Genomic DNA, 25,177 nt, shown 5'->3' on the forward strand with positions numbered 1-25,177 from the left:
CTTTTATATTTATATTAGGACAAATCCGTAAAAAAAAACATTATCCATCGGTATTTTTATTTTACTTTTAACATTTATGTAAATGTAAGTAAATAACTGACAATGATAAAAAGTCTGCAAAATTGCACTCTTTATTGTCATGACTTTATAGTTGGTCTGTATACTTTTATTTCTTTAATAACTATCTGGTTTTCTTTTATATCAGTGTACAAGCATGTAGTTTATCCGTCTCACCCCCTATCGTGCAAGGAGCGTGTAAGTTACGTGGTAGGGCGGCGCGCTGGGCGGGCGGCTGGTAAAAGGCGCGGGCGGGCGGCCGCAGCGCCATTCGCCACCATGCCGCGTGCTGCGAGCGCCGTCGCCCTGTGCCTAGCCGCGATCATCGCCGGTCAGTTCCTAATTTGAATTTTAAACTTTTTTCTCAACCTCTTTTGTCGTTTGTGGAAGTGTGCGAAGGGTTTGCTTTTTATGTTGCTGGCTGGTTGTTGCAAAAAGTTTGGGTTGTTGTGCATTTTGCATTTGTTTCTTTATTATGTTTTTTATCTTTACGGATTTAAGGATTAATTTTTCTATGGTCTGATCAAAGTTATCTGCGGAATAAATACCAATGCAACTTTATAATACCATTATGTCACTGTGTGATTTCAGGAGAGAACTATAGGTACCTAATTACCTATAGCAAAATATCTGATAAACCACAGAAAACTGTACATATGAGGTATATTATTAAAAGATAAACCCTTAGCCTTTTTATTTCCAAGCAAGTGAATATGCCAAATCAATCAGCCAATAACTAACCGATCTGAGTGAGTATTGATACAATTATGATTAAGTGAGTTGTTTACAAACAAAAGTAACATACTTATGCACGTACGAACATGTTGAAACTTATAAATAAGTATATGAAAGTTTTTGGGTACGTTTTTCTGTAACATTCAGAAGTTGCTTACTGAAGTTTCGCACCACCTGTTGGTCATAAGTGTTTCTTCGGTCAGAAAATGTTGTTCAATAACCTTTGAATTGCCTACACCGAAAATAGAGTCCAACAGCGCTAACTCTGCAATGGGTAAAATATGGGAAATAAGTTTTTTCTTTAACTGATAGTGCCAAATGAATACCATGGCAGTGTGCAGAAATGACAAAGAAAAATTATTGCCCTATAAAACTTATCTGGTGTTGGCACTTGCAATTTAGCTTTTAAAGTTGGCACTTGCAATTTATAGGTGCTTATTAGTCTATGATTGTGCTGAATGTTTTGTGCAATTGTGCAAATAATAATTATAAAAGTGAAGCCAAAACCGACGTTGTATGTTGCTGTAAAATAAATTAGTTACAAGCTCTTTTATGACTCCTCCCACGGATAGAACAAAGATTATTATAAAAATGACAAGAATTTTTCATTTCAGCCCTTCTCGAGTTATATTTTATCCGTCTTCGCAAAAAGGAGGTTCTTTATACGTCTGCCAAAATATCTATAAATATTTTCATGAAATTATAATTATTAAAAAATAAATACTTATTTATAACATCAATTTATCATACACTGCGTAAAAGAACTACCTAAGAAAATCTTATTTTAAATAATGAATAATTACGTAATTGTACAAACAACTTATTATATCTTATAAACGCTACATCATGACTTGCTCACCTTTCCACGTCTACTTAAAATCTGACTGATAGATATGTAAATAGTGGAATACACTGATTGAATATTCCCAACAATATTAGTTCGACGACTAATCAAAACATTTAGTTTCCCGCAAGCAAACATTGCCTGACTGTTTAACTTATTGGTTAGAATTGAATTAGGCTTTCACTGGTCAATTATGTTAAGTCGTCATTTTCGATTTAGTCAGTCTGCCGAAATCTTCGATGCCTTACTCAACAAAATCTTTAAAAAATATTATATTTAAAGATTATGTACTTACATCTGAAATATATGAATTAAGTATGTAGGTATCTATTTACTATATTCGTGATCAAGCAAACTTCGCGAAATACTTATTTACTGCTCAGTTTAAATGCATTGATATAATTTGAAACTAAGTAGATAGTTTCAAATTATATGTTATTGAAAGTAAATAGTTCCATATATATCGGTTTATTTATTAAAAACTTTAAATTAGTACGTTTTGAACTAGTACCTACGTTTTGAAATACCGGTCATTTGGTAAAGTGCAAAATCCGGGCATTAAGGTTAACTCTTCCTTGCCTGCCAGTGCACTATTGGTAAATACTTATTATTTATCTACCAACAGTATAGATACTACTATACTACTAATGTAGAAGGGTAATAATTTATATCTGCAACATATGAGGTTTTGTGATCCGAAATCGTGACTTGCCCTAAACTAATAATGTAACATACGGTCCCACATTATGGTCTTTTCGTGTCCAATATGATATTATGAATATTGAATAAATTATTCGAGCCGGTTACTACTGGACTCTCATTATTCTGAATATAATATATATACACTTTGTACATCGTGTTGTGAAATACATGTTTTTTGTATTCGTACTGTGTGCAATACCAATGAACTTCCCAGGGATTGATTTATAAATTAACCGACATCTCCATATAAAATTCATGACAGATGTGTCAAAAGTCAACCACTACTCCCTGGTTATGCTCTAACCGACTATGGAGAAATTGGCACTTACCATCAAACTGTGGTGGTATAATTATGATTGGCTGACTGTACACATAATGATTATATACTTAAGATATATATACTTAACAACAAGTTGCATTAAAAACTAATCAATGAAACAAGATGTTGAAATTTATATCTACAGATACGAAATCCATCGTCGATTTCATATTTATTCACATAGGTATATACTTTCTAATTTATAGCTCACACTCATTATCAACAACAATAAAATTCCTACTGAATTGCCGTTTGTGCGAAGAATTGCCTTCGCTTGGGCCGACATCTTGGAATGAGAAATAAAGAATGCATGCCCGTTGCTGTAAGAGCTAAATTAAACTGGAATTATACGGTACAACCACCTCACTGGACGCTGACAGGCCAATGGTGCCGAACTACGGTACCCTTACCCTGTGAACGTGCTTTTGCATAATAAGCCCCTACGTAGTTTTTAGTAAGAAAGATTTAATGAAACTTTATTCGGTGCAATACACAACATTAATTACATATTTATAAAGGAGACAAATTTATCAATGTAGGTAGTATTTTAGGAGTATTTGTTTTAATTTATTTCTAGTTTACAAGCAAAGTGAGTAGGAGTGAGCTTACCTTTAAATAAAAAACACAGTGTATTTTTATTATGAGTAGCTGGTTTTTAATATTTTAGATAGTTTCATCACTTTAAACAGTGCCTTTGTGCGTCCAAACTGCGATATCGGCCACAAAAATAAAACTTTCACAAAGCAAAATAATTAAATGTAAACTATATTTTTTTATATGAAAAATTCAGCTATTCGACTGATTGATATTCGAATACCTATGTAACTTGTTGTGGGCTCTGATTATAATAATACTTACCGGATATTCGCGTAGATCCAAGTAAACACACATTTTTAACCAAAGGCCTTAGATAGCAAGATAAGCAAACGGTGATCTTATAAAATATAACTCTTAGATCACACATTAACACAATACGGTGAGGCTTTTTGGGAAAGAAAGAGGACTATACGAAAACTAGTTTGATTGCCTGATTATGCTAGAGACTACATTTTAAAATATACATGCGTAGGTTTTGCCTATGTCTACTTTAAATGTCTGCCCGTTAGATTGAGCTATCTAAACAAGTTAGGAAATTTATTTAATAATAATAAGCAGAGCTAGGCAGAGCATATCGGTCGTCATATTAAAATTAAGTGCAATAAATAAATACCTAGGTACTTACCAATATAATTTTCTTCTATGAGATCGCCAATGTCTGACATCTAAGATTATTATACCTACATATTACTTGCTTATCTAAAAGAAAAAGGGTATAAAAAAGGGAAAAAACTTGTAACCAAAAAAAACTCATTTTGATATAAGATATTCTTTGATGTAGCAAATTGCCTCGGAAATTATGAAAATGATTGGAGTGACGAATAGAACGTTAAATGTAATCCTCACATTATTCCGAGTATTATTTGCAATACCGAGCTAATATTCTCTTTTACATTACGAACTGATTAAGAATGAAATTGCAAGGGTATAATAATTTGTAAGAAATAAAATGCGTAAAGAAGTAAACTTGTTATTCATATTCTTGTTAATTGTTAAATAGGTCTTATATTATTTTGATGGTCTTGTGATTTTTACCATGGATAAATAATTAAATATATTTTTTCCCTTAATTTTCCAATAATAAGAAGTTTACGGGTCATTTATTATAAATTCCACCGATCATGGTTATATTTTTAAAAAAGTCAGATAGAATTTAAGTAACAATGATATCTCTGCTGTTAAGTTTAAATGTTAATTTTACATAACGTTAAACAAACGATTTAGGTATATTATTTACCAACTCGCTATGAACAAACTAAGTTTTGTCAGCAGTTTCAGGATCCTTCCCTGATCCGATTATGTTATATTGATAAATACATATATTATATGCCTTTGAAGTTGCCCCGGTAGACTAGTAAAATATTGAGTATTTTCAGTAACGCCACTTTCATTTCAATATCGTGAATTTATCTTACTTCCTACTTTATAAGGCGAAAGTGTATGAGTATATGTGTGTATGTTTGTTAAACGCACGTCAAAACGGCTGAACTGATTGTAATGCATGAAGTATTTAAGAACATATTTAATATTTAAGAACATGTTTCTAGTTTTAATCATGCTGTGTACACATGTTTTGGGTTATAATCTAGAACAAAATACTTTTTATAACACTTTTATTTATAATGATTGTAACCTGTTTTGTGTGCCTTAAAATAAATAAATAAATAAGTTAGCTGACACCCTGGATTAACACATAGGCTACTTTTTATCGCGGAATTCCCACGAAAAAACTTTTTAAGGAGAAACGAGGCTCGCGGTAACAGCTAGTTATTACATATATAATTACATTCGGTTACTTTCAGGATGTCGTTTCCACGAGAAACGCAACCATAATATTTCCCAATGCATGCCACTGATGATGAGAATAACACCCATTTGTATCCAATTATAACTATATAAAACCGTTCAACAGAAAAATACAGGTGTTATAAGTTAACGTGACTGAAACGATTTTCTTGTTAAAGGTAGTGTCACCCAGAGCGTTCTTAGCCATGTTTCGTGAAAATTGATTCTGCAGTTCAAAAGTTATGCGACTTGTGTCGGTGGTTTTTAACGATGGTGACATTTCTGTCAAAGTAAATCAACAGGTTTGAAAGATGTGTGTGCTCTCCTCCTAAAATAACTAATAATCGTAATTTATAAAAAAAACATTGTTAAAAAAATATCCACGTTAAGATATAACACCTTCCCTTAAAAATAAAATCCCTTAAAAATTAAATGATAAATGCCAACGTAACCACTTTAATATGCATTTGTTGGGATCTAAATGGAAATTCTTCCCGATACATTCGCTGCGCATTAGGTCAGAGGCATGCTGTAATAATTACATTAATTATTTATGACTTTATGTGCGACAGTTATTGCTTTTTATAAGCTAAGCTAACTAAGGGTTTACCCTTGACGGAAGAAGAGGGGTGTTATTAGTTTAACGTGTATGTGTGTGTGTGTGTGTGTTTGTGTGGTAGGCTTATCTGTCTCTAGCTCTCTAACGGCTGTACCGATTTTCGTTATGTTTGATAAGGTCATAGGTAATGTAACCCCGAGTGTTCTTTTCTTAGTCATGTTTCAAGAAAATTTGTTTAGCTGTTCAAACGTTATGCGACTTTCTGTATTTTATGCAAAATAGGGGTGTTCTTTTTAGATGCTGAACGACTAAGATGTCCTTTAATTACTTACCATAAATTGTACAAAGTTTTATAACTATCGTGGATTTTTACAAACTTCACATAAGGAGTTTAATACTCGTAATAATAATTAAAGCCTTTATTCAATAACTGAATTTAAGCATGCATACCATTAAGTCTATTATCATAAGAAGTTTATTTATTGTTAAAAGATGCTAAATTTAGTACGCGGTGTCCTGTTGGCAATGTAAGAAGCTAAAATTAATGCCACCCAAAGAGGCTTATATCTTGTATCTATCTACAGTGGCATTTACCGTACTTATTGCATACTTGTAGCCTCTGGAGTCAACATTCTCGGTCGTGTTCTAGGAATCTCTGCACTGAACCTCAGAACAACTTAGTAGTAAAGATTTAATTTTACAAACACATTTTTTAAATCTAAGTAGTACTTTCTTTTTTGTACATAAGTACGTGTGTATTTAATAAATACAAGAATATATTTACTAGACACCGTGTCTTCAGTAACACCAGATTTTATAGCCACATTACACACCCATTTCAGTAAACACACTAAAGGATAATAACTGCCCATAACAACGAATTTATTACTATCTAAGTACTTCATCTGATCAAATACTAAATTTTTATGAGATATCGTTGTTAATATCATTATTGAAAAGGTATTTTAGTTGATATGTTCAGGTATAGGTATTTAGGCATATATATCATCTGCAATCCCTTTTTTTAGTTTCTGCGAACTATATTACTTAATAAATTTACGCTTACGAGTAGAAATGTGACTTTATCGAAGCTTTTTGACCATATTTGCTCACATGCACCAGATCTGCGCTTATTAATTAGAGAGTAGACATCACACAGGGTCGTACAAAATACATAATTAATTTTAAAATACAAAAATAAAACTTATTTTTTTGCATCATACACTCTACGCAAATAACAAAAAGAAAAAATCAATCGATCTTTAGGTGACACGCGTCACTCGCGAGGTAAAAGGTGAAAGATTACCAAAAGAATCGCAGCCTGATCCGCGTCTCGTCTTATACAAAGTAACTACCGGCCCCTTATTGGTAACCCTACACTGACCCTTCCCACTTGACGTATGATTTAGGGTTGAACTTTCACGGGTACAAGGTTTATCACAGTCTGTTTTTGGTTTCACCCTGTTTGCGTAAATATGGAAGGTACTTAGGTACTGCTAGGGTACTGCCAACTGGGAAGTGATGTATTTTTTTTTGCCTACGACAATGATGTCAATTCTCATCATCATCATTGGCCACAGCATCTATATAGATGATTGTTGCAGCGCTCGTGGGTTATGAGTTACGACGGCCGCACCGTCGTTGATGGCTGTAGAGTCCAATAGCAGCACGACATGTCAATTCTGAAGGCGCAAAATTTAATTTTGTCAGCGATGTCGATCCATATTTTAGTGCTGTCAAAAGGATAGGGTAAAATGGCGTGACATGACCAACAAAGCCGACCCTAAATAAGGATAAGGCAAGGAAGAAGAAGAAGAAGAAAAGCTCAAATTATTTGTTTAAAATTCGTCATTTGCCAGTGTAATATGAGATTTACGGAAACACTGATATATAAAGAGGGTTTTAGGCCTAGTTCACCACGCTGGCCTAGTGCGGGTTGGTGGACCCCAACCAATTTATCCTCTTAACCTAAAATTAACCTATTTATTCACTTTTGCGGTTCCGTACCTTTCGTTGGCTCGTGTTTTTGCTCATACACTATCCAATAGCTGTCGTGTCCCCACTTAGCCAGCTGTCCATCGCACGTCTACCACCAGTACTCGTGGCTAATAGCAGTTGTCTCGACACTTGCAGGAGACTCGACGTCGCCTCATCCATCTTCAGTGCACGTGGCGGTGTAGTGCCGACACCAATACCTCGATCTATCGATAACTTGCTTGTGCTTCAAGATAGTTTGTCAAAATAGTATGAAAGTAACCTATTGAAACTGGCTATGAGATGAAAGACGAACTGAAAATGCAAGAAAATACATCAACATACTTTCTTAGTCATTACGTATTTAGGTGTACGTTAAAACTTTTTTTGTTATAAAGAAAACAGAGTTGATTGTGATTATATCATGAAATTCATGAATCACATGACCTTGCGAACTGTAACTGTAGCCTTCCAAGCAATACTTTTCAGCGAACTCGTAAATAAATACCACGAAAACCATGGAAATTCCTGTTTAGTTACCGGCTACGCACTCAAGCCATTTAACTTAATCATTTGGCCACGTTAAATATTAAACACAACATTTAGTAAATGTCTCCGGTGATTCCCCTGACGTACATTTGGGGGCCACAATGTGCGGGTTTCACTTACTAAAATAATTTTCATTTAAATTCATGTCCTCTAAACTCTTGGGAACACTTCAAATTAAAAGGCGTATTCGCTACCCTAAATCGAGTTTTGCTTTTTCGACGCACCTTTTTTCTTCTACGTGAAAAACTAATTAACCTGGTTTTTTTAACACACATTTACTTTAAATTTACGTAATTACCTAGTTGGGTACTTCGATAATGATAGGTCATCAATCATGAATCTCATGATTTTTCATGTATTTTGAGATGCAGGATATTTCATTTGAGATATGCAGCAGGTATAATTAATTATTAATGTATTGAATATTTTTTTGTTATGCTATAACAGGTATACCAACAGAGTCAGAGTTAATAATGTATATTGTAGATTCTTATAAAATATCACCTTCGTTTCTTGATATTTTTCCATCCAGGCGTCGGTTGCATCGCTCGCGTCACATTAAAAATTAACATTGTTGGGTTTCAATATGAGGGAAGTTTGTTTTGAACTAGAAAATGCAATTGCAACTTTCTAATGTCATCATCTTCTTCTTCGGTTTCGTTCCAGTAGCTGAAGGATAGTGTCGACAACTTTGTTTTTACTTTATCTTTACAATCAATTTTATCCGTGAGGCAAAGGTGAATATTTTATGCATCCTGAAAACGTGGATGTTTTTCAACTGATGCCGGCCTTATCCCGCCATTTTGAATCATAGGTCGCTTGTGATGATGATGATTACCTTCTCTCACTTCATCAACTAGTACCAAATAGTACAAACTGATGAGATCTTATCTTATAAATTGTTCAACTATTTCCCCATCCAGGTGCAACATCATCCCAAAGCCAGCGCGTGGACATCCTGCGCCTATTGGTGGAGAGGCCGTGGCTGCTCCGCCCCCGCGCCCCTCTGGAGCTGGCCTCCCCCTGCGGGCTCCACGACCTGACCGCCCCCCGCGCCCCGCTGGACCTGCCCTCACCCCGCGGCTTCCCGGACCAAGGGAATGACCTGTCAATAGAAGATGACTTGCAGAATTTGGATGAGGCTGTCAGGTGAGTGATATGGTATTTTACCATTCAACTCGAGTCTTGACGCCAAAAAGACCTTATGGTGAAGAGAGTCAGTCTCCATCGTCTTCAATCTGCTATAACTGCCAAGGGATGTTGTGAATGTGATGGGAGGGAGATGCAGGTCGTGGTCCAGCAGTGGTCGATTACGGGCTATAGATGATGATAGCCTGATGGCGTCAGATAGCAACTCTGACTATAGCGCCTAGTCCAACCCACCCGCCAAACATCGAGATTACGGCTAAAACCCTCCAGTCTTTCCGCCCATATCCAGCAGTGGACGATTACAGGCTGATAATGGCGATGATGATGATAAGCTTTTGTTTTATGCCTAACAGAGAGCCGTCTCCGAAGCGGTCCGCGGTGGCCACAGCGCTGAACGCGGGGCGGCGGCGGCGCCAGCCCTCGCCCGCGCTCGGTAAGGCTGTCTCACCGTATGTCGGCGTTGGTAAGCCGTCTAGATGCCACCCCCACCGCGCTTCTGCACGCCTGGTACACGGGAAGTCATGTATCTTGATCAGGATCCATTGAATTTAATTAATATTCGTTCATAAATGCATCATATTATGCGAACGCAGGTTAAGAGTTTAGAGAGGATTAGGAATGCAATTCAGAATGCATCATTGCCTGAGCGGCATAGACCAATGGCGGCGCGCGGTTTCGAGACATTTATTAGACCAATGGCGTCAAGCGGTTTTGAACTTGGTTTTGACATATTCCACCTTCAAAGGTATCTCAAAAATAGTGTCTTCTGGGCATTGATCAAGGATCAAGATACTTGATTTTACTTGTACCTCCATGTACCTACTTACCCTAATTGTGTTGGAGAAAGGGTTGTGTTGGTAAACCAATACAGATTAAATTTTCCTTTAAGAAAATTGACCCAAATAATAAGCTTATTCACCCCTTTTCGGCTTAAACAACCCCTTTTACAACACAATGTGTGTACTTTTTCTTCTGTGAGCGTTGTGTGTGAGACAAAATCTTTAATTTTTTTCCACATTTCGTAGCAATTTTGATCTGTTTTTTTTGTCAATATGCGAGCTTGAAACCCGTGTCCTTATTTATAGTCATCACATACTCAATCATATCGCACGAGTAGGTGGATACGTAGCGTATGCTTATAGGTAATCATCTTACTTAATGAACTATGAATGAAAGTCATGTAAGTACTTACCATATCTCATGGGGATTCCCCACGTGTAAGTAGGTACCTAGATGTTTTTCAGAACTTACTTTGATTTTACGTTATCTATGTTTGAGAAAACTCATTTACTTTTCATATGAACTGATATTTTATGCTTATAATTTTCATTGATTTTCTTGTTAGGTATTTATAACTTATACTTACCTATAATTATAGACTTAGTCGATAGTGTTTTAGCTTTCTTAAACATCGGTCCGTCTCGTTTAATAACAATGTAAGCTGTAAGTAAAGTCCAAAAATGCTAATTTTGCAACAGAAACAAGTGAAGTGCTAACTTCTCCAAACAAAGTTCGGGGTTTTTTACACTAACGAGGATCTTACGTCTTAGGGGCCGTCCATTAATCACGTGAGGTCGTTTTTCTCATTTTTTGACCCCCCCCTCCCCCCTGGTGATATTTGGTGAGGTTTGACTCCGACCCCCCCTCCCCCCCCCCTGGATCACGTGTATTTTTTTGGAAGTCTATGTAAACGCTATTTTTGAGTAGAAAAAATATAACGAAAATTAAATTTAGCGCGGGGAGTCGTTGCTTAGCAACTGCGAGCGAGTCAATCAAGGTCATACTTACAAATCGTTAAAATTTTTGCGCCGTTCAAAATTTCGGGTCAGAAAAACCTAGCGCTTTTTGACAAAAATTAATACACGTGATGTCTATCGAGACCCCCCCTCCCCCCTCGTGATGTTTCGTGAGGTTTTACGCACCCCCTCCCCCCCCCCTTTGAGCCTCACGTGATTAATGGACGGCCCCTTATTATTATTTACCATGAAAAGAAAGAAAATTCAAAATCTATTGAATTTTCTTTCTTGATCTTCTGGTTTACCAGGACGCGAGCAGGCAAATAAAATAATCAGCCATATTTTACTTGTTGCACAGTTAGCGTTGTTGGACACCCTAAATGAGACACTGAACTTTGAAATATGTATTTCACATTAATCTGTACCAGTTTTCCTGTTTCCTCTCCCTTAGATAATAATAGATGGCCTGTCTGTTAGTAAATCCATCAGTCGTCTTCTTCCTCGATCCTTTTCTGTAGGGTTACTCTATATTGACGAAAAACGAACAAACAAGAGCTGTCGTGTGATCGGCACGTTTTTTACAACGAGATAGAGTCGTGTCTTTCGGAAACTTAGTTTTTCGTCATATAGAGTGACCCCCTGCACCTGCGTGCGCTACGCTGTTGCTTTGTTGTTGTTATGACAATTTGCGCATAAAAATATGGAATATTTGCAATATTTGCCTGTTTTGGCACAGATTACATATAATAAATAAATAAATATAAAGACAAAGACAAAGACAAAGACAAAGACATTTATTTGCGTCAAATGTGGTTCATACATATGATGTTACATTTTATAATCAGTTCAGCACATTTCACCTTACAGGCATGCAAATATTTAGGCCAATAAAAATATATTAATGAAATTTAGCAAAATACAATAAATTGAAACTAATAAAATTCTAGACCCAATAAAATTACAATAAATTAAATTATCTGTATACTCATAATAATTATTACATATATTGATGATTAAAAAATAAAATAATTCAAATTACAAATTTAGTGCATTGCAAAATTTCCTATTATATTAAGTAATCATTTAAATTCAAAATATTCTTTGGTACTATAAAAACATTCCATGACTAGCCATTTTTTTAACCTATATTTAAATTGATTAAGCGGTAAATCTTTAATAATTTCTGGAAGCTTATTGTATATACGGACTGCCATCATATAACAATTATTTTGTGCTTTTGCTGTTTTAAAACTTGGCAGAACTAGTTGCCTTGGGTATCTAGTGTGAAAAGTTAATAAGTCACCCTTTTTTGTGAAGAGATCAGTATTTTGTTTCACAAAAATACAAATTTCATAAATATATATACAAGGTAACGTCAAAAGCGATAATTCTCTAAAATAGTTCCTACATGATACCATTTGGCTGATGTCACACATTGCTCTGATACATTTTTTTTGCATAATAAAAAGATCATTAATATTTACACAATTTCCCCATACCACAATTCCATAATGCAAAGCTGATGCTACGTAGCCATGATAAGCCATTAGTGCTGTTTGTTTACCTGAGATTTTTGTTAGCCTATACAGTGCGTATGTAAATCTATTGATTTTACCAATGACATACTCAATATGATGTTTCCATGATAAATTTTGATCTATTGTAAGTCCTAAAAATTTTGTTACCTTCGAAGGTTTTACAGTTTGGTTTTCATAATTTATATTTATTTCCTCTGTGGGACCTTTCCTGTTAAAGAAGTGCATATATGTGGTCTTATCAATATTTACGCACAGATTATTATTTTTAAGCCAGTGAATAACATTTCCTATAGTACCGTTTACCTTTCGTTCAAAGTTATTTTTACCATCATCTTGTATGACAATCGATATGTCATCTGCGAACAATGTACATTTACATGAAGTTACTTTGGGAAGGTCATTAATATAGATTAAAAATAGCAGAGGTCCTAGGACACTGCCTTGAGGAACTCCCAATTTATTTTCTTTAAGAGAAGATCTATAAGCAACAAGTTCATGTTTGTCATTGAGTTTACTTATCTCTACACATTGATAACGTCCTGTGAGGTATGATTTAATCCAGTTATTTGCTGGGCCTCTTAGGCCATACTTTTCACATTTACCCAGAAGGGTTTTATGGCTAACAAAGTCAAAAGCCTTTGTCATATCAAAAAATACTGTTATTGTGGGTATTCCTTTATCAACAGTTTCGGTTATTTGTTTGACTAAGTTAAAACATGCCAAGGAGGTCGATTTGCCTTTCTGAAATCCGTTTTGTTCTTTTACTAATAAATTAAATCTCGTTAAAAAACTGGTTATTCGTTTGTGCATTACTCTTTCGTATATTTTAGAAAGCACCGATATTAACGTAATGGGGCGATATTTTCCCATATCTTCCTTGTCACCTTTCTTGTGAAACGGTTTGACAATTGAAATTTTTAATTTCGTTGGAAATTTCCCTTCTGTAAATGAAATATTAATCAAATATTGAAGGACTGTTGCCAGCTGCTTTGCACATGTTTTTAAAATTTTAGTTGTTATGTTGTCGTCACCTGTAGCATTTGTATTTTTAAGTGAAAGTATAATTTTAACTATTTCATTTTCATCTGAGGGTGCAAGAAAGATGCTTGATTCCGAAGATTTAATACAATCAAGTGTTCTTTCGTATGTTTCATTCGTGTTATCTGAGTTGATGAAAAAATTATTAAACGCTTCAGCAATTTTTGAAGGATCCTCAATTGTAGTGTGGTCAATTTTAATCTTTGAAATTCTGTTTTTGGATGTCGAGTTGTTATCATTGTTATTTATTATTGACCACGATGCTTTACACTTATTTTTTGAATTGTCTATGTAATCTTTAGTTTGTTTACGTTTAGATGAATCTATACACTTTTTTAAAAGTTTACTATAATTCCTGTATGTAATTTTACTCTGTAGTGTTTTTTCAGTATAATATTTAAACCTAAGATACCTTTTTGTACTACACGACTTCCGTATTCCTTTTGTTAACCATTTTAATTTATTGTTTGCTTCATTTTTTTTAGTAATTCTAATTATTGGGAAGCACAAGTTATATAAACACAATAGCTCGTCATAAAATTTGTTAAAAGCTTCATCTGGTTCTTTTATTTCAAAAACGTCAGTCCAGGTCATTTCTTTCAAGCATGTCTGCATCTTCAAGATATTTTCCTGACTGTAGTCCCTTGCATTTTGAAACCATTTAGTTACAGGTTTTAAGGAATTATCAACTGAGATTTTTAGAACTTGTGCTGTCTCATGATCTGATAGTCCTAGGTGATGTATTGACCCCTGGCCATCACTAACATTGCTAATGATATGGTCAATGCATGAATTCCGTCTTGTCGGTTCATTTATATGTAACTTTAATTTATATGGTTCTAAAATGCTTTTATATTTAACTACTGTTGGTGTCTCAAGCAATGTATTTATGTTAAAGTCTCCTAGTATCACAACTTTACTTATAAATATGTGGGGACATCTCACACAGGGCCATCCGATCCCAAGCTAGGCAGAAACTGTGTTATGGGTGTCGGACAGCTGATATATCTACACAAATACATAGATAGATAGATACTAAATATAAATAACAACACCCAAGACCCGAGAACGAATATCAGTGTTTAAACAAATATCTGCCCCAGCCGGGAATCGAACCCGGGACCTTCGGCTTAGTAGTCAGGGTCACTAACCACTACGCCATTCGGTCGTCGATTTATCCATATAATAAGTTACAAACGTATGTTTTGTTCTGCTTTTTTATGAATATTTTCCAAATATATACCTACTTTAGCTATAGTTTTTTTCTAGTTAAGTTTAATTTGATTTAAAGAATATAAGTGCTTATGCTAAAACATAAAAAGTGAAACGATTACATAACGATTAATAATAATAATACTTTCGAGGGCGATTACTTTGATTCCCGCAAGAACAGCCTTTTTTAACGTTTTTAAAATTGACTTCTAGACTCCAGAAGGCCTAGCACGGGACGCAACACAAGACGCGCACGCCAAGACGTGACCAATATTTTGCGTCTCCCTCAGTCACATGCAACGAAGTGCGACGGAAAACTTATGGGTGTTTTTAATGTCGTGCGGATTTGATCACGCACTCGAACTGCGCGCCATTTTCCGTGCCCCGCGTGCATATTCCACGCATTACAATAAATATTTGTATGAGTTGTATGAAAAGAACACTTGCAGATGTCACGCGTGCAGGGAAATCCTGAGTACGTGATAGAATCTACACGATATTAAAAACACCTTTTGTCACGTCTTGCCCCCCGTGCTAGACTCCAGGTCCCCCGCTTACTAACATATCCCCCGCAGGAGTGCTCAACGACGTCGGGTCCTTCTTCGACACGCTGCGAGACAACCTAGAGACTCTCGCAGCGCTGTCCCCGGAGCAGCGAGCGAGTCTCTTCAGCGACCCGCCGGCTGTCGTGCATGCACCCGCCAGCGGTAAGTTGTAGGTTATTACGCGATTCACACACTTGACCGCGCACCGCCCGCGCAAGGCGGATTATCATTGTATGCAAAAAAGTTTTATAGAAAAAACCCTTACTAGCACACACTGCCGACGCCCCGCGGTGCGTGTGTGAATCGCGAAAGTGTTATCAATTATACATAGCTATTGGTATATAAAGGTAACATACCTAATATGGTTTTCTATCAAAACATTCACCTGGAGCTGGAGGGCCAGAAGGAGGTAAAATGAATCATGGAAAAAGGTAGGTTGTACAATCATGTGTGTCAAAGTCATTTCAGTTTCCATTCTCTACTTAGCTGGTTAGCACTGGCTGGCAGCCCCAATGCTATAGTCCAGGAACGCTAACTTTGCAGCAGAATCAATGGCAATACAAAAAAAAACATTTATAAGGGCAACAATTTATCTTTTGTAATTTTTGAAACTTACGTTGGACGCCGGTTGTGTTAAGTAGGTATTCTTCTTAATAATTAATTGAGAAATAATGAAAGAACGTAAGGAAAAAAAACTATCATCTTTTAACCGTTGCATAGCTAGCATTAACTGACTCTACAAGCCTTCACCCCATACCCCGTCATTATTTTGAGCGATGAAACTACATTAATGTGGAAAATAGAGACATGTTATTTTGTACAATTGGTTAATACAGTTTGCACAAACGTGACAAATTCAACCCGTTACATGAGATGTTTATTATCGTCTGATTGTCATTGCCTACTCCGCAACTCGGATTAAGATTCGGCTCTCGTCCGTGACATTTTGAGTAAACAACATTTGTCTACGTAATTACTGAGTGGTTTCCAATTAAGCCAATGCTGCGAATTCGGATAGGAATTTGGAGAGACATTTGTTCATGTTCACGATATAAACTACTGAAAGCTGAAATAAATATAAGATAAAATAGTATGTAAGTATACATACTTCATGTCTATGTCTACGTTTTCATCGCTTTTTATTTATTTATTTAATTCTTTATTGCACAAATATAAAAATACATGTACAAAAGGTGGGCTTAATGCTAAGAGCATTTTCTACCAGCCAACCTACAGGAGGTGCAGGAAAACAGGTACAAAGATGTGCAAAAAAAAAAAAAAAAGGAAAAATGTAAGATGAAAGAACTAAAAACTAAATAGTCACTTAATAATTATCTTAATATATAATAACAATACATTCAAATAATTATATAAATTTATAAAAGATAATAATAATATACATATAATATTAGGATACATAACTATAATATATACAAACATATAATAATATAATATCCAGACAGGTACACGAGAATGCTATTTTTAGAAACATGAAAAGACAATTTTCAGTCACTACACACCTATTTTCAGAAAATTAGTGATGAAAACAATTACTCACTACTTCTAAGAACCTTGCGTAGATTAAAAAACAATAAGGCTATTCCTAAAGCTGGGTAATTGATTTTACACAGCTTTAATAGCAGGATGCTAGGCGAGTGCATTCTATAATAACGTACTATAGGTCTATAGGTCACAGGTAGTCTGTGTCGGAGGTCTCAAAGCGATCGTAACCTCTATCGGGGATAATTAAATCATCTGTGGACGAAGCTCTTAATGCACAGGAACGTACGTATAATGGGGAACTCATTTTCTCTTCGCTTTTTTATTTAATTTTAATAGGCGAGCTGTAAATGTTTTTGTTTTTATGAATTTTACACACGCCACCCGACGCCCAAACTAGGCAGATCCTGTAATAAGGGTTTGAGACTGCTGATATATCTACACAAATACATAGATACATCAACATCCAAGATCCGAGTGCAAATATATGTTATTCCGGCATTGCAGTCAGGGTCACTAACCACTACACCATTCGGTCGTCTTATCATTGTCATGCTATGAAAATAAATATTTAGGTACATCAATTTTGTCATGATTTAGGCATTGAAAATAATTATAATGACTTGATGACCGAGCGCAGCGGTCAATCCTCACTAATGTAACTAGCTAGGTATATTTACCGAGCATTATCCATGCCATGACATGTAAATGGTTTATCAACATAATATAAAACGAAACACCTTTTCAACACAAACATTACATATTCTCAAAATCTGGACATCATTATTTTAAATGGAAAAATAACTACTGCGATTACGGTTTGCTATTTTATCATTGTGAGCCTATTATACAAAATCACAGATTACACGGAGCGGTGGGCCCACTTCAGAATATAAATATGCAGGTACTTAGGCGTACTTTCGTTAACGTCTCGTTGGATTTTCGTTGTCGACGGTTGCGTAGACACGTTGTTGGACAATGTTTAAAGAAAGATGGCTTCAACAATGACATTGTATAAATTTAATATCCTCGACAAATGTGATGGGTCGCCTGATGGTTGGTTTTTTAAAGTATAATAGACTCATTTACATTTTTAATTAAACTTACTTAATTTGAATACTTATGCAAAATGTGCATCATTATATGTACCTATGTATGATGCATAATTTTAGGTATTAGCTAAACGTATCATCTATCTGTTAATTATGGACGAATTACGGTAGATAGTTTAATTGAAACTGACACCCACTAACAACCGAACCTACCGTATAAGTATTTTTGAAACGTACTAAATAACAACCTAGCCTACTACGGTAATATTTTGTTATTTAATGAATAGAGTTCTTGGGTCCTGGTATTTCTCTAATAGTTACAAGTGGATCCGGTCTTCCTATCCTACCTAGGAAAGTGGCCAGGTAGGTAGCCACTTGATTCATTAATAACTTTAGAAGTTTCAGGTGGTTAGCTTTATTTGGGTCTAATTTTAGCTGAAAATTATCAAAATACAATGGATTCTTTAAGATACAAGTAAAGGTGTCACCATGTTACCTGTTTGTAATCTCACAATCTGTACCTGTATACCTTAGTAGTATACAAATATATACTTGTGATGTTGTCCTTATAATACCTAGTACAAGTATACTCCATCCCAATGTGCAAGTTCAGGACGTGTTAATGATCTAATTGTCACTCATAAAACGTAAGGTCAATGACAGTCAGTAAGGACACACATACACACATGTACTTATACACAACGCATCTTCTAACCGACTTGCGGAAAACGTAGGAGGTTCCGGGACTTTGTTCCTTCGGACACGAGTCTGCTAAATATGAGAAACCAGCATGACGTAAACGTAAGTCGTCGTAGTCGTGGTTAGCGCGAATTGGATCCAAAACTTGTTTTTGTAAAGCTTTGTTTGTTTAACGTGTCTGTGGTAACGTAGCTCCCAAACGACTGGACCTATTTTAAATTTTTTCGTGTTCTTAGCCATGTTTCATGAAAATCGGTTCTGCAGTTCAAAAGTTATGCGACTTTTAGTGTTGTACGATGTCCGATGTTTCTAATGTTGGTTAGGTAATTAGGTTATTACCTTACACCTTAGTTCTTTCTCTTAGCTCTCAAGTGCATGTATATATCTTTGCAGTGACATACCAAAGTAATTTAATTAGATAGTAGACTCGTTACCTAGTATTATATGTACCTAAGCAGGTACTTACATGTATTTTCCTGTCCCAAGTGAATCTGTGATGTACGATGGCAATCAGTGAATTCGTTTCAGACAAGGTTAATTGCATTGTTTGATAGTCGTTTGCAATCGGTTGTTTGTCATAAGTCATTCGTTCGCTACTTACTACATTGAAATTTTAGAAGAAAACTTATTTATTTTCATTTACATGCCCTTTTTGGGATACCTAATGTAGTTTTCACTGGGCATTGTAAATTTTCACTACAGTTACACTTTTTGTTCAAATAAGTTAGTTTTTTTTTTAAATAATAGGCTTATCGTTCATACGAGTATATTTACTTTTATTCTTTAATTACTTAAATACAAAATTAAGAATTTAATAAGTTAGAATTTATAATTTAAAGTCCTCCTTCTTATTTAAATTCATATCGTACGCAATGCTGTCGCTTGTGTAGTAAAATCTAACACAAGGGACATTCAGTTAACGAGGTTTATTTATTCAAGGAAAAACTCACACATTTCTAGACAGTTTAATTTGATTAAACCACGCCGTGACCGAAATAGAATGAGGACAAGCACCCTTGCTATTTATATCCAGACTATGGTTGCTGAATATATTATTTTTCACAAAAATACCAATAGGAAGCAAGCAGGTACAGACAGCAAAAGATAGATTAGATAGATAGAATACTCTTAACATGTATACCAAAAAGAATAACAAAATTAACAAGTTGTTGCTTATTTAGGGTACAAAAGGCGGTATTATCTAGGGCGTGCAAAACCGGAAGGTTTTCAAAACCGGTTTTGAATTTTCGGTTTTCAGCCTCAAAACCGGGTAACCGGTTTTTCACCGGTTTTGATAGGACTTAAATATTTTTTGTCTTACAGTACTAATTAAACAAGGAACCCATATTCTTAGATAGAGATATCCACAAAACATACGAATAAAACATTTTTTATGATATACTTACCTATTTTTAATCAACCATATGACAAATTAATAATTTAGTGAACAGGAAAAAAAGTTAAATAAGAATTATCATAGTACTTACTGTTATCACATCTAAAAAAAGTGTGTGGCACCTTAATGGTGTTTTTATATCGTTCTGTTATCATCAATAATTGTATATTTTAAACATACAGGCAGATTTTGAAAAAAATACATTTATCGTCTGATTCTTACGACCACTCTATAGTAGCAGTAAGATGATGAATGTTTTTTTGATGTATTACAGATTTGTTCATATCAACGCAACGAAAGAAAGCCTAACTCATTGATGGACACGACTGCATTTGATTTGACGTCCTCAACACTTCATGAAAAAAGTCCATAACGTCGATCGTAGTCCCCGCACTTGGCCTAATTATATTTTCAACAACGGTCAATGCAGTCCTGTTTTACCTAGAGTTTGTATGAAGACCACCTTGTTGTGCTTTATTGGGCCAGATTTTAACGTTATAATTATGTGCACCCAGAGTACCTTTTTTTCACACAGCAATAAGTTTTCATACAGCAAAAAATGTGAACTCACACGCACACATCGGTCACTGACGTCGTGTTTGCTTTACTGCGCCTAGGCAGAGTGCCGGCATGTGCACCAGAAAATCGTCACTCAATTTCCATACAATATTTTAGTGCTTTTTTATGAGTTTCACCATTAATCTAGTGTCCATCAGTGTGCCAACCGATATACAAATTCTTTTATTTTTAGAGTTTATGGGTTCAACTTCTAATGTATGTAAAAAAGTATATAAAAATACGATCAAAATCGGTGAAAACCCGGTTTTCGGTTTCCGGTTTTGAACTCTCAAAACCGGTTATGAAAAACCGTGATATATTGTCCGGTTAACCGGTTTTCCGGTTAACCGGTTAACCGGTTTTGCACGCCCTAGTATTATCACTGCCCGCCTTTGGATGGATGGAAAAGATATATGTGTCACCCCTACGCAAATGCGATAACTTTATGATCCATTGAGATAAAAAAAAAAACTAAAAATATTGTGTGTACAACAATAACAATACTAATTCTACTCATGAGTCTTAGGATGAACCTGTTTGCGATACATATTATATCTTTAGCTGACTGTACTTCCTCACAGTTTTATTTCTTTGAAACTGATCTTTCAGTAACTTCGTCCAACTTGCAGAGTCTATTAGGTTGGTCAGAGGGCAGATATCAATTTTCTTTTTAAACAAACTTTTTGTTTTGAGTTTTTCCCTCTTGTTGACACGTAAATAATTGGGGGAGGATGTTATTAAAATAAGACGTGACAACGACATCTGAGAGACAGACCTATTAACTGGATACACTCGCAAGCAATGAGAAAGTTCCACTTACAAAAACCAATAAATGACCCCAATATTTTAAAACATTCATTTGAACACAATGTTACCTAGTTGGTAATATTCTGTAGCGCTGGTAAATGTAGGTACTTCAATATTGCATTTATATATTTTTATTATAAGCTAGCCCTTTCCGTGTAGGAGTAAGTTGGTTATTTTCCCTCTGGAACTTTTTCATTGCTCGGGATTGTATTATTATGGAATTAGAGAAACATCCAGAGGACGATCCAGAATATAGACACTGAAAATCTGTCGGTAACCAAAAAATCTGTCGATTCAAACCCTCCCACAATCCTACATATCTTGCGGTATACCCACTGGGGCTTCAGCCCACACAGTTCAGGTATTACAAACTTGTACACCCCATACGCAAGAGACGGCTGGGGTAGCCAACTTATGGTCCCATAAGCCGAAAGTAGTTCTGCAGTTGTAACAATAGAATGGACAAAGCAATTTAACTTCAGCTGTGGAGGCGCGTGCGGCCTCAATGCATACGACTTCAAGTTAATTTCGCAATTGATACCTACCTGCATACAGACATAAGCAAAATAATAGGTCGTATAGCAGAATAATAACAGAGTCGACTTTTTAAATCGCGTCATACTGTCGAAAAAACATAATTAACTTCTGAAATATATAAGTATACGAGACAACCGATTTACTCTGCCTACATCTAGTCGGCTGTGGTACATGGTACCTGGTAGTGATACGTCACTGAAGACTCTCTTAGGCTGTTTTTAACAGCATGCATCACGCACGCGGGATTGCACCCCATTTTCCCGCGTCTAGCGTTGCATATTCCACTCGTTATATTTCTGATGACGCTGACGCTGGCTTCTCCCGCAGGCGGCGGCGGCGGCGGTGGGCTCGGCTACCGCAAGCTGCACGCGCTGCGCCCGCTCCGGCCCACCGGGAATATTCGGTGAGCACAGTTTAATAGTACTAGCCGCTTCTGAAATAAAACAAATTTTATTTTTTAACAAAATTTACCTTAGAGTTGGACGATTGGGAGTTTTTTTACACACTAGGTATGTGTAGAGCTACCTACGTAGCAGATTTTTGAGATTTCAAGCTTTATTAAAGTTATTCTTGAAAATTGGCCTTAGATAGGTGTACCTCTATTATTGTCTAACTCTGAGGACAGAAATTTTTTCCATTATTATGTACAAAGTTATAAAGATAAAAAGTTGGTCATTACTATCGAGTAGAAGGTTGCGAACGATTAATCCCAAGTGCATTTAAGATACGTCGCATCGAATTATTCTCGGTAGGTTAGGTTACATAGTAATCGCGTAGCCGTATTTGGACTTTCAAATTAAGGGGTAACTTGATTGTAATGACCAACTTTTCATCCCCCTATCACATTGTATGTATAACGTAACGTAGCTATTAGTTTAAGAACTAACTCTTAAGGATTTCCGCTCTTATCTATTTCTATACATATATCTCTACCAACATTATGTTCACTATTTTATTATTTTCCTTCTTCTAAATAACCCTGAGCATCTGAATAATTATTAATTACACCGAATTTAATGCATAATAAATAAATGTCCCAATCGAAATCATTATCGATTGTCAATTAAAACCATTATACTTACCTATATAGAGCTGCACTCTGCTCTTCAGTTAGGAAATTTGTGATCAATCGATCAATAAGTCCCCCCCACGCGTTCGTTGGCGAACTCCCATCAATAATACCGGCAACAGCGGTTCTAATTAATTGGGATCAAGGTTCGGTCATTTTAATTTCGGTTTCGGCCGCAAAACATCCGTGTTGATCACCACAGCACTGTCGTGTCAATTTACCTACTACCTACGCGCCTAAATGGTTATTTTGATGAATGAAGTAGCATTATTTTACAAGTCTAATTTTTGCCTTGGCTTTGGCTGGGCTGGCAAGCTTCTCCTTAACTTTTGGGATTCTAAGAACTTCATCATTCTCAGTGACCCAATTTCAACAAACAGACAGATATCTTATTTGGTCAATGCTTCAACTCATTGAAAATATCTTCAGCACATTGTGTTCTTCTTGTATCCTCTTTTTAATTTTCTTCAGCACCTGTGTTCTTCTTCTTTCCACTTTTTTCTTTTCTCTACTATGATATTCTTCTCTTCCGAACCCCGTACAAATAGAACCCACCGAACCGCCCAAAGACTCATAAAAAATCTCGTTGTACGTAGATCTTACAACCGCAGATCATTCGTGGAGACGGACGGGTACCCGGGAGCCAACCACCACGACCCGGGGCTGCTCTGGACCGGGCTGGGCCGGTAGATGGCCCCAGGGCGCCGGCCTGCTAGGCGCTTGGCCGCCGGGCGCCGGCCTACTAGGCGCCGGGTCGACGGCCCGCGGGCCGCGCTGCGGGCCCCCCGCGCCGCCGCTGTCTCGCTACAGGACGGCTCCTCCGAACTACCACATGACCTGGCTTGAACTTCTCTGTGTTTATTAAACATTTTTTACATATTATTTAGCTATTATTGGTTACTGGGAATTGAATATAAAGATTATAATGGGTTCTCTGAGTTTTTGTATTTTACACCACTTTTAGTTTTTTCATTCTGTGTTGAGTAATGAGTATACCTAAATAAAATAAGTAATTATCTATGAATATACTTAACATTTATAATTAAAATCTTTTGTCTTTCCCTATTCTTTTATAATGTTTAATTATAAAATATTTAACACTAATCATAGGATAATTTCATAATTTTGTAGTTTATTGAATAAGATAAGGTGGCGCCATACCCGAGTCTGCGTTGTTCTGTGGGTGGCGCAGAAGCCAATTAACCATATCTATTTAAACTTAATAATTGTAACATTGTACATACTGAGGTATTGTTGTCAATTTTTAAAATTAGAATGAGTACAGTTTTGCTTAATTAATTTTATTGCTTTGTTCTCAATACAAATTCTTTTAGGGTCAGTTTAATGTTAACTTAACTAAATGTTTAAGTACCTACTTAATTAATGATTACTTTTTTATTAAAATTAAGTTAATTATTACCACTGTAGTCAGTATTATCATTTTCTCAATTCATTTATGGTTTACTTTTGAAATACCTCTGAGTGTATAATTTTACTGTAGTTAATATTTATTAATAGTAAGTGATAGTAATAATATTTTATTAGGGAATCTCGATGTTACTAATAAATTACTTCATGTGTAGGTAAATGTAATACTATATAAGAATATGCATTAATGTTATGAAAAATATTGATTATGTACCTACATAGGTACATACGTATTATCATCGTTTCTAATTATGAATTCAAAGCAAATTAAAATAGTTAAGCGTACTGATCGTTCAAATATTTGTGAAATGATTTCAATAAAACTTTTTGCCTTTGCACTATTTGTTTTATTAATTCACAGTTCATTCAAAAACTTTGGTTATTGATCCAGACAAAGATGAGTGCTTCTCTGATATGCTATTACACTGTGGTCATCATCATCATCACAACCCATTACGTCCCCACTGCTGGGCTGGGGCACGGGTCTCCTTCCAATGCAGAAATGGTTTAGGCCTAGTCCAACACGCGGGCCCAGTGCGGTTGGTGGACTACACTGGCATTAACTTTAAACTTCAACTTATCTACACACAACAATACTTCAAAAGGATGCGGGAGTATTCACTTGCTCCTGCATTTTGCAAAGTCAACGTAGTGAGAATGAGTGAAGCCGCAAGTACCTACTTATAGTGCTATGAAACCCTTGTGGAGAGGCCTAGTCCATGAGTACGTAGACGACGTGTGGACTGATGATGATGATGGGAGGATACGCTACTGAAACAACCACTGCGAGGC

At 35.8% G+C, this 25,177-nt stretch overlaps 1 protein-coding gene across 1 annotated transcript; it reads left to right on the forward strand.

Annotated features, from left to right (window-relative positions):
• The first annotated feature begins 309 nt into the window (after positions 1–309).
• Positions 310–24,190, forward strand: LOC125489894. The gene is made up of 6 exons (XM_048627453.1): positions 310–388; positions 9,045–9,270; positions 9,624–9,733; positions 15,370–15,501; positions 22,216–22,291; positions 23,554–24,190. The coding sequence occupies exons 1-6, from the start codon at positions 337–339 to the stop codon at positions 23,645–23,647; spliced, it is 690 nt and encodes a 229-aa protein (XP_048483410.1). The 5' UTR covers positions 310–336; the 3' UTR covers positions 23,648–24,190.
• Positions 24,191–25,177: the final 987 nt, after the last annotated feature.

This window comes from Plutella xylostella, chromosome 18 (assembly GCF_932276165.1).
Source record: "Plutella xylostella chromosome 18, ilPluXylo3.1, whole genome shotgun sequence".
Lineage (NCBI taxonomy): Eukaryota > Metazoa > Arthropoda > Insecta > Lepidoptera > Plutellidae > Plutella > Plutella xylostella.